Raw genomic sequence first — 17,737 nt, 5'->3', positions numbered from 1 at the left:
CACTACAGGGTACTGTAAGTTGCAGAGGATTTTTTACACACACACATTGGGAGGGTTTGTGGCTCCTCTCTCCCTGTTAACACCCAGACCTTGGGGCTCTTTTCCCACTCTGGGAATATATTTCATTGTGGGGTGTTCTCTGTTTGTGTGAGTGTGAGCATGCATTGTCCCTAGATAATATCTGTGGGGCATCTGTGCAGTTATGGCTGGGAAAGGTACTTCCTCTAAAGCAGCTATTAAGCTGTATTCGTGTAAAAGCTGCAAGGCCAATACACACAGCATGTGAAGGGTGTATCCCTCTGTGAGCCCTGTTATGCTTTAGCAAAGGCTTCTGCTCCAGTCCTATCCCCTCAGGCTCCACAGGCACCTGTGGATCCAATTCACAGTGTTCTGGCTAATTTAACTACTGAATTGGTAGCCTCTAGGAAGGACAGGGAGTTAATGCAGACAGCTCACTAGACTGGCTTCAGCTGAACCAGCTTGGGCTAAGACTCTCATTACCTCTGTAGATTCCCTGTCTCAGTCTTTGGCAGGTTCAGCTCAGAGGAAGCCTCCTTCACCGGTAGCAACCAAAAGGAAGGCTATGGCTTCTTTATCTATCCCACATCACTTGGATGATGATGACTGTTTTGAAGCTTTAGAAGAAGGAGAGTTTATCACTCCTCAGGTTCATGATCCCCCTCAGGATGATTTAGATGAGGAGGATGCTCAGGGTGTGGACGGTCTAATTAGAGCTGTTAGGACTACCCTAAACTTAGAAGAGACAAAGGCTTAGCCTCAGGTTTCTATTTTTGGTCGTACTCAGAAGACACCGTTGTATTTTCCAGATTCTACTGAATTTGATGACCCGCTGTTAGATATCTGGAAAGTGCCAGATAGAAAATTTCAGATGTCTTCCCGTATTAAGTCTCTGTACCCGTTTTCACCTGAATCCAGGGAAAAATGGGAAGCTCCGCCCACCCCAGATATTTCTCGGTCTAGGCTTTCAAAGAAGACGACTCTCCCTGTTCCAGGGGCGGTTGCTCTTAAAGAGGCCCCAGACCGCCGTCTAGATACTACCTTAAAAACCATCTACACCACGGCGGGGGTTTTGTTGAGACCCGCATTGGCCTCTGCTTGGGTGGATCGGGCCATGGAGGTTTGGGCCTCTCAGCTTATTTCTGGCTTAGAACAAGATGTTCCTAGGGAGGACCTATTGCCTTTAGCTGAATTCATTAAAGAGGAGGCGTCTGCGGACGTCACATCCCTGGGAGCAAAGGTTTCGGCCTCAGCTGTTGTGGCCAGACGCTCAGTTTGGCTGCATCCTTGGCAGGCTGAGGCAGAAATTAAGAAGGCGGTGGAGGCTCTGCCTTTTTCAGGTGAGATGTTGTTCAGCTCAGAGCTGGACAAGCTCATTTCGCAGGCTACAGGGGGTAAATCAGCTTTTTTACCTTCCTCAGCCCCGGCCCCCAAACGCCAGTTTATGGCGCCTTCCTTTCGGGCCTTTCGTGGCTCTTCAGGTTTCAGAGGAAGATCAAGAGGAGGTTTTTCATCCTTTAGGGGCCGTAGAGGTAGAGGTGCAGAGTGGCCTCAACTGCCACCCCCACTACCCGCAGACCAGATCCCAAGCCCACTGACAAACCAGTGGCATGACTGTCTCGCAGCTCACGTGGGGGACCCCACGGTGGGCGCGAGGCTATTGCAGTTTGTAGAAATTTGGAAGTCCCATTGCAGGGATGCATGGGTTTTAGACATAATTTGCCAGGGATACAAGCTGCAATTCACGTCGCTTCCCCCCTCAAGATACTTCCCGATAGGTCTTCCAAAGCAGGTGGAAGCAAAACAGGCCCTTTGCAGGTCCATCCAGGGTCTTTTAGACGCAGGAGTAGTGGTCCCGGTTCCTGCGCCACAGCGGAGCAGAGGCTTTTACTCAAGCATCTTCGTGGTGCCCAAGCCGGACGGCTCGGTACGCCCTATTTTGAATCTAAAGGACCTAAATCTTCATGTTTGCTATCAGAGGTTCAAGATGGAGTCCATCCAGTCTGTTGTAGCGTCTCTAGAGAAGGGAGAATTTCTGATGTCTTTAGACATAAAGGATGCGTACCTACACGTACCAATTTGGGAACTCCATCAGTGTTTCTTGAGGTTTGCAATAGGCGATTGCCACTACCAGTTTCGGGCCCTCCCATTCGGCCTGTCATCGGCGCCCAGAGTCTTTACGAAGATAATGGCGTGCATGATTGCAGCGCTCAGACTCCAAGGAATAACAATCATACCATATCTGGACGACCTGTTGATCAAGGCGCCAAGCCAGGAATTGCTGGTAGAACACGCCAGGGTAACTTGCAAATTTTTAGTAGACCATGGCTGGAGTCTAAACTTCAAAAAGTCACATTTGACACCATCAAGGAAACTGAAGTTCTTAGGACTCATTTTGGACACAGAAAACAAGACTGTCTCGCTTCTCATGGACAAGGTGCGGGCCATTCAAAAGATGGCTCGACAGGTCTTGTCTACTCGCAGAGTTTCAGCACACACCTGCACGCGGTTACTGGGGATGATGGTAGCCTCATTCGAGGCTCTACCTTATGGTCATTTTCACACAAGAACTTTCCAGGAAAACCTCCTGTCCCAGTGGTCAGGATCCCACTTACAGATTCGCAGAAGGATTCTGCTGTCAAGGGAAGCACGTATGTCTCTGAACTGGTGGCTAACAACTTCTCATCTTTTGAAGGGCCGCAGCTTCAGGCCCTGCATTTGGACTATTCTTACAACGGATGCCAGCCTGAGAGGTTGGGGGGCTGTAACCCAAAACCACACCTTTCAGGGTCGCTGGTCTGTCCAGGAATCGAAGCTGTTGATAAATCTTCTGGAGCTCAGGGCCATCAGGTTGGCAACTTATCAGGCCCACGACATGCTCAGGGGTTTGCCGATAATGATCCAATCGGACAATGCGACCGCGGTTGCATATATAAACCGCCAGGGCGGGACGAAGAGCAGGGCAGCAATGAAGGAAGTCCGCCCGATCCTACAGTGGGCAGAGACTTATGCGTCCAATCTCACTGCAGTGTTCCTCCCGGGGGTGGAGAACTGCAGGCAGATTACCTCAGTCGCCAGGATTTCCACCCAGGCGAATGGGCTTTAAATCCGGAGGTTTTCGAGCTCATCACACGTCGGTGGGGTACTCCTCAGATCGATATGATGGCATCCAGACTAAATCACCGTCTTCCTCTATACTGCGCCAGGTCGAGGGATCCAGCTGCTCTGGCGGTGGATGCGTTGTCAATTCCTTGGAATTTCGACCTCATCTACATCTTCCCTCCCTTTCCCTTGTTAGCACAGGTACTCAAACGGATAAAAGGAGGGTCCGCTTCGGTGATATTGATAGCCCCGGATTGGCCGAGAAGGGTTTGGTTTTCGGACCTGAAGCTCCTTCAGGCCGACGTTCCATGGCGTCTTCCACTCAGGGAAGACCTCCTGCAGCAAGGCCCGTGCCTACCCCGGCTTGACGCAGCTACGTTTGACGGCGTGGCTGTTGGGGCCGATTTGTTAAAAAGGCGCGGTATTCCGGTTGCAGTAGTTCCCACCATGCTCAAAGCTAGGAAGGAGGTGACTTCGAAACATTATCATCGTATCTGGAAGTCTTATGTGGCATGGTGTCAGAGAAGGAACGTGGAGAGAGCAGTTTTTCAGCTTCCTCGCCTCTTGGAATTTCTCCTTTCAGGTTTGGATAAGGGTCTTCGTTTGGGGTCTATTAAGGTCCAAATTTCCGCTTTATCTCTTTTTTTCAACAGGAAGCTAGCACTTATTTCTGAAGTGCAAACGTTTTTGAAAGGGGCTTTACGTTTGCAGTCTCCTTTTGTTCCACCGTCCGAACCATGGGACTTGGGACTACTGTTGGAGTTTCTGAAATCCGATCTTTTCGAACCTCTTGGTTCAGTAGACATCAAATGGTTGACGTGGAAGACTTGCCCTGGCTTCGGCCAGGAGAGTGTCGGAGCTGGGGGCTTTGCTATGTTGCTCCCCTTTCCTGGTGTTCCACAGAGACCGTGCAGAGCTTTGGACTAATCCAAAATTCCTTCCTAAGGTGGTTTCTAAGTTCCACGTGAACCAACCTATTGTGGGTCTTCAGAAATGTTGGATGTCGTGAGGGCCTTACGAATATATGTGGACAGAACTGCTCCTTTTCGAAAGACTGAGTCTTTATTTGTTTTGTATGGGGCAGAAAAGAAAGGATGGCCAGCATCAAAGCAAACTCTGGCCAGGTGGTTCTGCCTTACCATTAAGGAAGCTTACGCGAGAGCCCACCTACAGGCTCCTTCACGTATCTCTGCCCATTCTACTAGGTCGGTCAGTACTTCCTGGGCAGCTGCCAGGGGGGTTTCATTAACACAAGTTTGCAGAGCAGCCACTTGGGTGGGCTCCAACACCTTCGCTAAGTTTTACAAGTTTGATAGGTTTGCCAGAGAGGATTCTTCTTTCGGCAGAGCTGTCTTACAGGATCCTCAGCGCTCGCCCTCCCGGGTGTAGTGGCTTTGGTATCATCTCATACGTCATTACTGCAGTGTCCCCTGCTGCTGTAGGAGAAACAAGGAATTTGGTACTTACAGATAATTCCCTTTCTCCGAGGCAGCAGGGGACACTGCACGCCCTCCCAGCGCTATTGATCCTGTCATGATTATTCAGCAGTCCTGCTCCTGCCATGATTGTTCAGCAGTCCTGCCCGTGCTGAGTATAGATAAATGTTTTACTGTATCTTTTCTGTTTGAATGGTTGCTTGTCAGTTATTCTTTTTTTTTTGCAATCAATTTTTATTGAAAAGAAAACAGGATAACAAGCAAACATCAAATACACATCAATGAATCTTTTACATCGGTATCTTCTATCGTATTCTAGAGTTGCTTTTTTTAAATATCACTGCGGCAGGTCTCTTTTCTTAGCTAATATCATTAGATCTAGATAATCATTTTATACTTCAGTGTATCGAAACAGTAAGCCGCTCTATATGATTTCAATATCACTAATATCAATCCTCTATCTATGTATGTGTTATAACGTTTTGCGAAAAGAAGGATAATGAGAGAAAACAAACATCTGAGAAGATAAAGGAGTTGCCTGTTCCCTGGTACATATGTAAGGGTAGTCAGTATTGGAGAAGGAGGCGGGAAAGGAAGAAAGAAGATAAAGGGGGAGATGGGAGGGGAATTAGGGAGGAAGATTGCTGTGGGGGGGGGGTCTTTACAGAGTCTGTCTAAGGGGCACTAGAGGGCAAACAAATTTCTTCTTGCAGTAGTTTAAGATATTCCTGGGATTCCTTGAAGGTGAGCCAGCTCAGCCAGGTGGCGGCAAAGTTCTGTGAGGTGTCCCTTAAGAAAGAGGTCAGATCTTCCATTGACATATAGAGGTCGACTCTATTGAGCCAGCGGGAGATGGGGGGGGGTGTCTGGGGTTCTCCAGTAACATGGGATCACTGCTCTCGCTGCATTTAATAGATGTCTGATCAGGGACTTTTTAAAACTAGAAATTGGTAGATCAATAAGGTTGAAAAGCCAGAGCTCAGGGCTAAAAGGTAAGGAGGCATTGATTATTTTTTCCGTCAGACTGTGGATCGAGCGCCAGTAGGGTTGGATAGATGGGCAAGACCACCAGATGTGTATGTGTGAGCCTGGTGATTGGTTGCAACGCCAACAGATGTTCGGCAATGATCTATTTATCTGATGGAGGGTCTGCGGACATCTGTACCAGCGTGAGAGTATTTTGTACTGTGTTTCCAGGGTCTGTATTGAGGAAGAGGCAGCGAAGATGTATTTAAAAATTTTTGACCACTGGTCCTCTGAAAGCTCCCTAGTCAGCTCTTTATTCCAGGCGACTGAGTAAGCTGGTAAATCTGTTGTACGAATATTTAGGCAGACCTGGTATAACTGAGAAATCAAGTGTTTCGGCGGTTCCCGAGAGAGGATTAGAGATTCAAACGGAGTGGCTTCCCATCCCTGAGCTCTTTTAGGGAGGGAGGAGACATAATGTCTGATCTGGAGGTACAGCCAGAAGAGATTCGCTGGCAGTCCCATTTCAGTGCGCAGGTCAGAGAAGAGTCTTAGCCCTGTTCTGTCCACTATCTGCCCTAAGTAAGAGATGTCTATTGAGTGTCGCGCAGGAAGGGTCCGAAGTGCCTCACCCGGTAAGAATTCCGGGTTGTTGACCAGGGGAGTTAGGAGCGATGTACCTGTTTTAAAGAAGGGAAGGTTTTTATAAGTGCGCCAACACTGAATTGTTGTGGTGAGCGTGGGGTGGTGCAGTATGGGGGATTTCCTAAGCCATGGTATAACTCTTGGGGAAATGCCCACTGCGTGCCCCTCAATGGCGGGCCACTGTTTGAGCTGAAGGGGCCTAGACATTTCTATGATCCGAGAGAGATGTACCGAATGATAATAACTGAGGAAGTGGGGAAGTTGGAGACCTCCCCTTTCCCTCCTTTGTATAAGTATTTTTTGAGAGACTCGCGGCCTATTGTTACCCCAAATAAATTTCCCGACCGCGCCCTGTAACTCCTTAAAAAAGGAATGTGGAATTGCGATCGGTAGTGCCTGGAGTAAGTATAAGATTTTGGGGAGGGTATTCATTTTGACAGTGTTCACTCTGCCCAGCCAAGAAAGTTTGAGGGTTGACCATTTTGCAAAATCTGCTTTTACATTCTTTAGCAAAGGGAGAAAATTAAGTTGAAAGAGCATGGTGTTGTCTTTGGATAGCCAGGTACCCAGATATTTAATGCGGTCAGCGTGCCAGTGGAACGGGAACGCATTTTGTATCCCTTCGACAACATTGGCCGGTGCAGAGATGTTCAGTGCCACTGATTTCGTGTAGTTAATTTTGAAGTTCGATAGGCGAGCGAATCTCTCAAACTCTAGCATCAATGAGGGCATTGAAGTGACTGGATCTGTGATTGTTGCTAAGAGATCATCAGCATATAAGGCCAATTTGTGTTCCGTCTTCCCTATCCCGATGCCCTTAATATTTTGGTTCATTCGAACCGCTCGCGCTAGAGTTTCCATACATAAGACAAAAATTAAAGGCGAGAGGGGGCAGCCCTGTCTTGTACCGTTTCTAATCGTAAATTGGTCTGAAAGCGCCCCGTTCACTCTCACCCGTGCAGAGGGAGAATTATATAACGCTAGGATGCGATGATAGCAGTTTGGGCCTATGCCAATATGTCTGAGCACGGCTTCCATAAACGACCAGTCTATCCTGTCAAAGGCCTTTTCTGCGTCCGTTGACAGGAGGACTGTATGCATTCCTCTAGTTTTTGCAAAGTGTATTAGATCTATCACCTTTGTCGTATTGTCTTTAGCCTCCCTCCCTGCCACGAAGCCTACCTGGTCTTCATGTATCAGTCCCGGGAGGAGAGAGCCTAGACGCAGCGCGATCAGTTTGGCGTACAACTTAAGATCTGTATTTAAGAGTGATATTGGCCTATAGCTAGCACATTGACCTGGGTCCTTCCCCTCTTTTGGGATTATTGAAATATGGGCTTCTAGGCTTTGGGGAGAGAAGACAGTGTCTTTTGAAATCGAGTTACAGGCTTTTAAGAAGAGGGGCATCAGGAGGGAGCGGAATGATTTATAGTAGCTTATTGTGAAGCCATCTGGGCCAGGGCTCTTTCCGGAGGGGGTGTTCTTAAGGGCCAATTCTAACTCTTCTATTGTAAAGGGCTGGTCGAGCCATAGCAAGTCTGTTTCTGAGATCCGCGGGAGGTTAACTGATGTCAAGTAATCCTCAATCTCACGTTTAAAATTTAGATCCTCCGCTTGGTGGGTGGTTTCTCTTAAATTGTATAGCTTAGCGTAGTAGTCTACGAAGGCCTTGGCTATCTGTGAGAAATTGTAAACCTTTTTCCCTGAGCGGTCTGTAATAGTATGGACATATGCATGCGCTCTCTGAGTCCTAAGTGCTTTTGCAAGCATCGTGCTAGGTTTATTACCCCATAAGTAGAATTTATGTCTACATCTGCGAAGCTCCTGTTTAGTTTTATCTCTTAAAAGCTGATTAAGCGAGGATCTAGCCTGCGTTAATTCGTTTAATGTGTCCGGAGAGAGTAGCGACTTGTGGGTTAGTTCAAGAGTTTTAATCCGTTCTAGTAGCTCCAGCTTCTTAGCCTCCTTTTCTTTTTTTATCATGGTCCCCAATTGTATACACTTCCCCCTGATCACACATTTGTGTGCCTCCCAGATGGAGACTGGAGAGGCTAGTTCGTTATCATTATTTGAGATATAATCGGAGATAGCGGATTCGAGTTCTTTTTTAGTCCTGACGTCTGAGAGTAGTAACTCATTAAGACGCCAGGACAGTCTCCTGGGAGGGGCTAGGGGCATCTGGACCTTAATGGCTATGGGGGAGTGGTCAGACCATGTAATTTGGCCTATCTCACTACTGGTGAAGTATTGGAGGTGACGGTGGTCAACTAAAAAGTAGTCAATTCTGGAATAGACTGAGTGCGGGTGGGAAAAGAATGTATAGTCCTTGACCGACGGATGGTGTATTCTCCACACATCCACTAGTTGGTATTCGTGCAGAAGTTGTTTCACCTTCCGATGGTCTCGCGTGCGTTGGGTTTTGGGGGGGGATTACTGTCAATTAGAGGATCCATTGTCCAATTAAAATCCCCTCCGAGAATGAGGCATCCTTCTCTTAATGGCTCTATAAGCCGGAGGACTTTACTGAAAAATTGTCTCTGCTGGGTATTGGGAAAGTATACGTTTACCAACGTGTATCTCTGAGAGAAAAGTGTGAATTTTAGTACCTGACACCTTCCATCAATTAGGTCATGGTGCGAAACATCTGTTAGGTGTAGGTGGCGGGATATCAATATGGCCACTCCCAGGGTCTTGTTTATGGGGTTATTACTAGTGTGAGCAACAGGGAAAGAATAATTTAAGAGTTTGGGTGCCATACCTTTTTTAAAATGGGTTTCTTGGATGAAGGCCACATCCACCCTTCTAGCCCTGAGCTCTCTGAGTAATGAGGATCTTTTCTCCGGGATGTTTAAGCCCTTCACATTTAAAGAGAGGAGATTAAGCGTCTGTGTGTTAGAAGTCATGGCTGGTGAGTGACGGGTAGTGGGAGGTCACAGGGAGTTCTGGCCCTTGCGTCTTTTTGCAGTGGAAAGGGAAGGACCCCAGACAGAGGGTGGAGGGGAGAGTTTGGGGGGGGGGAGAGGAGGGGGGGGTAGAAGAAGAAGACATAAAGAACATTCAACATTTCTTACTGTAGAAGTATTTAAAATAAACTCAAGAATGAAATACATACAAATAACATTACCACTGGCGGGGACAGTGATGTCTTGTGTCGTCATCACTCTCCTGCACTCGTGTGGTTCACCCTAACTGGGGCAAGTGCCCACCACATCCCATCTATTTTGTGTGCAATCATGTTACTTAAGAACTTTAACCCGGTCTAGTCTATTGAAAACTAGCTGAAATGTTAGTGAGACAAGCATAAACTGGTGAAGAATTATTGTAGTAGAGGCAACTTATGGGGAGCCCTCTAAGGGCGCCTGTTTCTAAAGGACCATCCTTAGAATTAAGATGACAGTGTGGGGAAATTGAGATCAGATCACCCGTCGCTAGGGAGGGGGACCCGGGGGGGGGGGGGGGGGAGATGGCAAGCACAGTATAGACTACTTATTTGTCTAGTGTTGCACCTGTTCTAACAGTACTCCTGAGACCTCAGACAGGTCTCTCTCGAGTGATTTGCCTTATGCTTGCCCAGACCCCCACTAGGCCAGGCATCATCTTATAGAAGGAACTGAAAACTTAACAAACAAACAAACCCATCAAACCTTCTATCAGTTCAGGTTCCTTCAATCTCGAACCATGAAATGTCCCAACTTCAACGAAACAAACTTTCTGCATTGTTTGGCCATCAAGTTATCGCACCCCGGTGTGCCGGACTGCTGGTAGAGGGCCTCTCACTGTCTCTCCCTACCGTTGTCCAAGGTTGTTCATGTAGTGGCAGGGCGGGGGGGTCCAGTCTTGCCGACATCTGTGTCCACTCGGTCAGTTGCGGCTTGGGGACGTTGAGTGTCGAGCAGAAGACTTCGAGATCAGCTGGTTCTTGTAGGGTCACCTGTCTGCCTTCATGTGACGCCTGGATACTGAGTGGGAAGCCCCATCGGAACCTGATCTGTTTCTGTTTCAAGAGATCCGTAAGGGGTTTAAGCATGCGTCTCTGTTGAAGCGTCGACCAGGAAAGGTCCGGGAAAATGTGAATTTTGTCCCCATTGAATTCTATTGCTTCCAACTGTCTTGACTTGAACAGGATGGCCTCTCTCTCTTTGTGGTAGTGCAGCCTGCAGATAACGTCTCGAGGTTTTTCTGATTGTAGGCCTCGAGGCCTCAGGGCCCGGTGTGCCCGATCAAATAGGATGCTGGAGTCTGGTTCTGCCTCTAGTATCTCATTGAAGATTTTCGTGAGGGCATCTATTAAGCCAGGCCCTTGTATGTCTTCTGAGAGTCCCCGCACTCGAAGATTATTCCTCCTCCCTCTGTTGTCGATATCATCTAACCGACGTTGGAGGAGTTTTAGCTCCTGGGCGTGCACCGCTGTGACTTCTCGCAGTTTATCTTGAAACGTCTCCAACGTATCTGTGCGATTCTCCAAGGTTGCGACCCTGTGTGAAGTCTGGGTCAGGTCTGCTTGGATAGCGGACACCTCCTGCTTGATTGATTCTCGCAGGGATTGTTCTAAGTCCACGAAATCTTTTTTGGATGGGAGATCCGCTTTCGTAGGCAAGGTGCGTAGATAGGTTAAGACCTCTGAGAGGGTCACTTCCGTATTTTGGGGGGGAGCGGATCTGGTGAAGAGTCCATTTGTAGAGGCCCCCTTGGTGATCTGGAGCTTTCTGAGTGGGGTAATGACTCTTCTGAGTGCAGTTCGGGGTTTGGAGTGAGATATCTAAAGATGTTCGCTCTGTGATGACTCTCGCCTTGGCTCTTAGGCACCGGTGTCTGAGAGTTTCGCCTTGTTTTCCCCATATGTATATGGGATATCAGGGTCTTCGGAGTTGAGCGTCCTCAGTGAGTTAGCTGTCTGTCAAGCTTGTCTCAGTCGTAGACCGGGAAGGTGTGGGAGGCAGTGTCAACACCACCCCATGCTGAGCGGGTGGCTAGGGGGTCATGACCTGTCCGTTAGATAATTACAGTCTCATAAGTATAGTTAGAGGTAGAAGTGGTAGGCAAGCTGTTACCAACTTCCCGCGTATGTTCACTTGGGCTGCGTAGTGAGACGAGGTTCGTTGGTTAGGAGAATCAGCTCACGACAGGCAACTTGCTTGTTGCACCTCTAATGACTCTGCGTTTGAGGGGATCTTTAGTGTCCGGTCCACCCATTCACCCCCAATCCCGGCAGCTCTGTTTCCATGAATGTATATAGCGAGGCTAGGAATGGAGACCCGTGTTCTGGGCCAGGTGAATGTGCAAGCCTGATCTGCTTGCTGAAGTAATAAGTGAGACTGCAATTTTACCGTTCGGCCACAAGATGGAGCCTTTGGGCTGTATTAGTCTCAACTTAAGTATTATAGCAGATCACTATTCAAGCCTCGTGGGGGGGAGAGAGTTATTCGTCTAATGTCAGGCTTATATGTTGACTTCTTTATTATGCATTCACTGTGGCAGCCAGCCTAAGGGAGAAAGTCAGTAGTTGCCAGCACTGTGTTCTCGCCTTCCCCCTTGCAGGGATAGCAGGAGAGGTATTTGTCTTGTTGCTAGTGTGACAGCATCCCCTTCTGCAGCAGTTGTAGAAAGGGGTAGGCTGCTCAACACCTGATGTCCCTTCACTTATTAGGGTATAAGGGGCTCCAGTAGTGGGTGTAATGGCTGGTCACTCAATCCTTCTAGCTGGAGGAACATATAAGCAATGTGCAGTTGGAGGGAAGATTCTAGGCAGTAAGGGGGAGAATGGAAGGGGTTAATGATGCTGCCTCCAACCTGGGTGTGAGGGTAATTTCTGCCCCTTGGAAATAGAGGGGGGGGGGCTCAGAGCACTTCTTTAGGAGGATGACTGCGATGTGCAGACCCAGGGCAGTGCTTTAATAGTGCTGTGTGGGAACACAACCTCCATTAGCCTCTGAGGCCAAGATGGCCGCCGCTGCCCACTGGGGGAGAGCCGGTTTTTGTGAGTTCTCCCTGCCTCCTAACTTCTCTACTCGGGGAGGCGATCTCTGGGGGGAGGGAGGGGAGGGAGCAGGTACCGTACTCACTACCCTCTCTTGATGTCCCGTCCGCGCTCAACTGCTGCTGCCCGCGGCGTCGCTATGGAGCTTCCTTTCCGGCCTGAGTGTAACTTTAGGCCGCGGCTCCGGGCCGAGTGAAGGCCGCAACCTGCAGGACCCGGTTTCCTCGGTCCCCGGCTCCGCGGCGCGTTCACCGCCGGTAGGGGGGTGCTCCTAGGCTCAGGGGGGCACTGCTGGTGACTTGGGAGCGCTGGGGGAGCCCAAATTCTGTGTTGCTCCACCGGAGCACCTCTCCTACACGTCCTGCGCTGTTCCCGTCCAGGCCACGCCCCCCGCTTGTCAGTTATTCTTGTTTGTTGTTATTTACTATTCTTTAATTCTAGTCTGTGGCCCTGCCTTTGCCTGTCCCCTTCCTCTCTCGGACACGTTTTTTTCTAAGACTGAGGTCTGGGGGGAGATAGAGGGGGGAGGAGCCAGCCACAGACAAAATTTTCACTTAAGTGCCGACTCCTCCAATGCACCCACTCTATCTCATACGTCATTACTGCAGTGTCCCCTGCTGCCTCGGAGAAAGGGAATTATCGGTAAGTACCAAATTCCTTGTTTTCCTGGATAGGGCTGATTTCTGATGTGTGTTCATTTCTAACATCCCACAATCCTCACTCAGTCTTTACAACCAATTTGTGTATAGAAAGAAAAAAACTAAACATTTTGGGTTCTCCCCCAGACACTTTCTGCTGGGTGGAAGAAGGAGAAGTTCTAGCAAAAAAATTCTATCTCAACCCAGCTTAAGGAGACGTCCTATAAACTATATTACAGGTGGTATTATACCCCTGGCAGATAATCTAAAATGTTTCCTTCTAACACACCTGTATGTTGGCGAGGCTATGAACAACAAGGAACTCTTCTCCACATATAGTGGACACCACATTGTTCCGTTTTGGACTAAAGTACACAACATCTTGAAATCCTTCTTAGGGTATCCAACTTCCTTTAGATCCGTGGTCATTCTTGCTGTCCCGGCCTTTCCCAGATTTAGACCCGCCCCTGAATAACAGCCACTAAATCAGTAATTGCTAAAAATTGGAAATCTGCTACTCCTACTGTTCATGCCCTAAATAAATTAGATCTGGTTTGTTGCAAGCATGGAGAAAATTTCATACTACCTTCATGACTGTCCCTATAAATTCAAACTGATTTGGGGTCCTTGGCTACTAACAATGCCCCGCCCATTGTCACCCTAATAGAGGAATTGCTTTTATTCTCACATTCTCAATAGATGTGTAGACCCTGGGCCCTTCTTCCGGAGTCCTCCCTCCCATCTTCTGTCTCAACAGTGTATGTTCTTTCCATTAACATATACTGCTTTTTATATATCTCCCTTTCTTTACAAAAACTTGACCTGTCTTTGTCCCCTTATTTTATCCCCCCTCCATTTTCCCTCTACCTCTGTTTGTTCTCTTCATTGTTCTATATCTGTTTTATATCAAAGAAAATTGCTAAGAGACCTGTCAATGTCCTTTATTAACTATCCATGTATGATGTATGGATGCATTTTTGGCCACTAAGGGAATCCTATAGATATGACTAAAGCCAGCCATACATCTACAGATCGATTGTCAGATTGGGCTGGTTGGAACAAAATCCTGGTAATGGATGAGAGCAAATGACAGTTGACCATTTGCTTTGAAATGCTGGAAAACTGCCATTCAGATACTACCAGGTTTTTGTTCCAACCAGCCCAATCTGACAATCGATCTGTAGATGTATGGCCAGCTTTACTCAAGTCAGTAGTTACAAGTCAGATAGGTTGAACTCGATGGACTAACGTCTTTCTTCAGCCTTAATTACTATGTTACTATGTTATGTTGTCTACATATCATTGCTTTCCCTCTTGTATATTTATATTACACACACATTTGTGTGTATGTGTATATATGCACAGGTCCTTGACCTCCATAGAGGGAGAATAGTATAGGTGGCTATCGCAGCGTGGGGAGCCCGCAAGGGGCTTCATTGTGCTCGCCCCAGTCTGAGTCCCGGCAGTAGGGATTCTGACTTCGGACTACTGACTGTTGGTGTGCTATACACCATCCTTTTAACATTACAAAGGGAGTTTTTTAAAGGTGAATTTATGGCCAAAGTTTTTAGGACTAAAGGGTATATGTTTGGACAGTCTCATCAAAAAAACTTTCGTAGAACCTCTTCTGTCTGTACTTTGTGATCAAATCTTGCTGTACGACCTAGACATTGTCTTTCAGCCATACCTGGATATTCTTCCCGGAGGACACAATGCTTTCCATACAGTTAGAAATTGCAACTCTTATTAGTAAAGTACACTAGTTTCAGTTCATTTTTGCATGAGGAAAGGAAAGACTCCATATTTTGAGGCAGTCCCGTATGCTTATTTTCGTTCAACTTTGTTCCAAATAGTTGATTTTGAAGTAGACGAAATCTCGCCTGTTTTTAGTATTCCATTTCACCAAACTGTCACCTTTTAAGTCCATTGAAATTCTCAACAAAAGGTCAGCTGTTTGCTATGTGGGATGCTGACATTATGACCCTTATTCAGATCTGATCGCAGTACAAATTTGTTCTAAAAATGGGCAAAACCATGTGCACTGCAGGTGGGGCAGATGTAACATGTATAGAGAGTTAGATTTGTGAGTTATTTTGTTTGTGTGCAGGGGTAAATACTGGCTGCATTATTTTTACACTGAAATTTACATTTCAGTTTCGACACACTCCACCCAAATTTAACTCTCTGCACATGTTACATCTGCCCCACCTGCAGTGCACATGGTTTTGCAAAAAATATCAAGTATTAAATCTATAGTGTTTGGTAATTATTTTTTATAATTTTAATTTGTTTTTGGTTTTTTATATGTTAAATTGTAAAAACCAATAGAGGTTTCATTTACAGTATGTATGACCTTTCCAGATTAAAATTGATAATTGTATTAAACTTTTCTCCAACTTTGAAGAGGTAAGCAAAAATGAGCGAAAAATGAATATTTTTACTTGTACTTTTTTTGCCACAGGTTTTGCAGCTGAAAAGCTTTTCCTATGTGTTTTTGATTAAAAAGCAAGTTGCACATGGTTAGGACTTCTATTGAAGATGGGAAGATGGGATATTGCCCATGGCAACAATTCAGATTATACTTCTTTATTTAACACCTTGTAGAAGATAATAGATAGAATCAGATTGGTAGCTATAGACAACATCCAATCTCCAATAGAACGCTCATCTTAGTAAATTTTCCCCGTAGTCTATGGACGTAGAAAATCTGTAATATTCATTTGGCACAAAATGTATTCCTCCTATTATTTCTAGCAAAAATGTTCTAGTCATTCTTTGTGTGCATACCTAGATAAGTATTTTAGCTGTTTAGGTGTGATAGGTTTTATCTTCATTATATGAAATTAACTATTTTATTTATTTTATTTTTAGAATCATGGTTTGAGCGGATTTTTTCGTGGAGGGCTACCTCGAGCCTTGCGCCGTACTCTTATGGCAGCAATGGCATGGACAGTATATGAACAGATGATGGATAAAATGGGCCTGAAATCCTGAGCAAGCTATGTGATCTATAGTAATTTCTTGGGAACCTTCCGCTACCCCCAGTGAACTGAATCTTGGCTTAATATTGGGAGAGGACCACTTGTGTAGTGGATATGAAAATAAGATGCCAACATTTAGAGAACTGTTTACAACAAAAGAATTTAGCATAATGAAAAAAAGTCAGTCCTACATAATTTAAGATGAGTCCACTCAAGATATCTACATCATTGCTGTCTACATATAAGTATAGTCGGTGAACAATATTTTTATATCTTCATTTGTTTGCTTTAGTTGTAAAAATGTATAAAAGATGATTTATCTACTTGAACATTATCTGGGTCTTGAAACTTTCTATGAGATAATGCACTCCCTACTGTGACCATATAGAAGTGTAAGCTGTTGAGCTGCTAAACACGTCCCAGGTAAAACTAGTGACTTGTAGCAATACTTTTCTTGTTGAATTGTGCAGTGGTGCAATCCACACTGTAAGGTAATACAGATATGTAAATGTGTAGAACTACAGTATAACATATAGTAATTTCCTTTAAATAGAACTTCCATTGTAACTCAGATTGCTTTACATTTGCCTTTGCAACACAAAATACAAAATAATCATAACAAGAGACATTAGTGAATTGCTTGAGTAGACTGCTAAGTCTTTTTCCAAATGTTTTTATTTAAGGATTGGGCGTTACAGAAATGTAAGCAATAAATAATACATATGCATAAAGACATATAGATGCAATATTCATTCGTTATACAAAGTGGTAGTTTAAAACATTTATGATATTATAGTGTTACATGAGCATACAAGTTCGGATGGACACAGCTGGAGGACCACATATCCTGATCGAAGATCGATATATTGGGAGATCAATCGGAGCATTGCTCATAAGAGTTCAGGTTTCGTACCATTGAGTGGAACGTAAACATTTATAGATCTGTGTTTTAAAATCTGAGGACAATGAGTCAATAAAACCTTCCCAAATCTGAAAAAAATTCTCAGTGTGTTTTTTCTGAATGGAGGTCTCCACCCACTCCATGTGAAAAATATGAAAAAGTTTTGCTCTAAACAGCTGAATGGTCGGGGGCTCCACATGTATCCAGTGGTGTAGGATGCACTTGCGAGCCACTGCCGATATGATGAGCATTATTTTTATGCTATCTTGTAAGATTGGTGTGTTTGGGGCAAAAATGCCCAATAGTGCCCACTCAGCTGTTAGTGAAAAGCTGTTCAGTAAATATGTCACTGAAAATCCTTGCACCTGTTTCCAAAACCATAATATAAATGGACAGTCCCACATTGAGTGTTTTGAATGTTGCTTCTGGGCTACCACACCTTGGACAATTGTCTGTGTAGGAAATACCCATGACATAACGTCTGTGTGGGGAAAGATAACCATTGTGGTAAATATTGTAGAACATTTCCTTATATATTGATGAGGGCAACATTTTCCATGAATATTGAAATGATCGTAATAAGTGCTTCTTAGTATACTGGGGAAAGATGTGGACATGCCCATACGTATGGTGCTAAGATCCCTCAGGGTGTGGAAAATTTGGTAATATGTAGAAATTGCCCTTCTACCTGACATAGGCCTGAACAAAAGTTTTTGTCTATTGTGTTTGTCCGATCCTGAGGTGAAAGATGCTTAAGAACTGATCTAGCATAGTGTTGGGCTTGATAAATAGCTAATGCCTGGGATTTGAGGAGTGTGTATTTTTCTGCTAGGTCATGAACTTTTAATGTGTGATATACCCTTAATTTTCCATGATGTGAAATGTTGTGAGGCCTGTCCACCTTAAAGTTCTGGGTTGGCGATCAGATAACTGTTCAGGTTATGTTTGTGTCTTGTGTGGTGCCAAATTATCCAGGAAGTCATTAATAGGGGATTTTGGGCTATTGCATTTGTGATTTCTTGTTTGTGACTTTGTAAGAATGACAGTTAGTGATGGTGGGGTAAGAAGGATTC

At 45.6% G+C, this 17,737-nt stretch overlaps 1 protein-coding gene across 2 annotated transcripts in view; it reads left to right on the top strand.

Annotated features, from left to right (window-relative positions):
- Window positions 1–16,757, top strand: part of SLC25A38 (solute carrier family 25 member 38) — a 56,219-nt gene extending 39,462 nt beyond the window's left edge. For both annotated transcript variants that reach the window (XM_083156676.1, XM_083156675.1), the window contains exon 6: window positions 15,654–16,757. In XM_083156676.1, coding sequence (XP_083012802.1) covers window positions 15,654–15,666 — 13 coding nt within the window. In that variant the 3' untranslated portion in view covers window positions 15,667–16,757. The remainder of the gene's footprint in view (window positions 1–15,653) is intronic.
- Window positions 16,758–17,737: the final 980 nt, after the last annotated feature.

This window comes from Crinia signifera, chromosome 8 (genome assembly GCF_055691185.1).
Source record: "Crinia signifera chromosome 8, ASM5569118v1, whole genome shotgun sequence".
NCBI lineage: Eukaryota > Metazoa > Chordata > Amphibia > Anura > Myobatrachidae > Crinia > Crinia signifera.
Note: the sequence above shows the minus strand (reverse complement) of the source record. Positions and strands in the feature narration are given on the sequence as shown.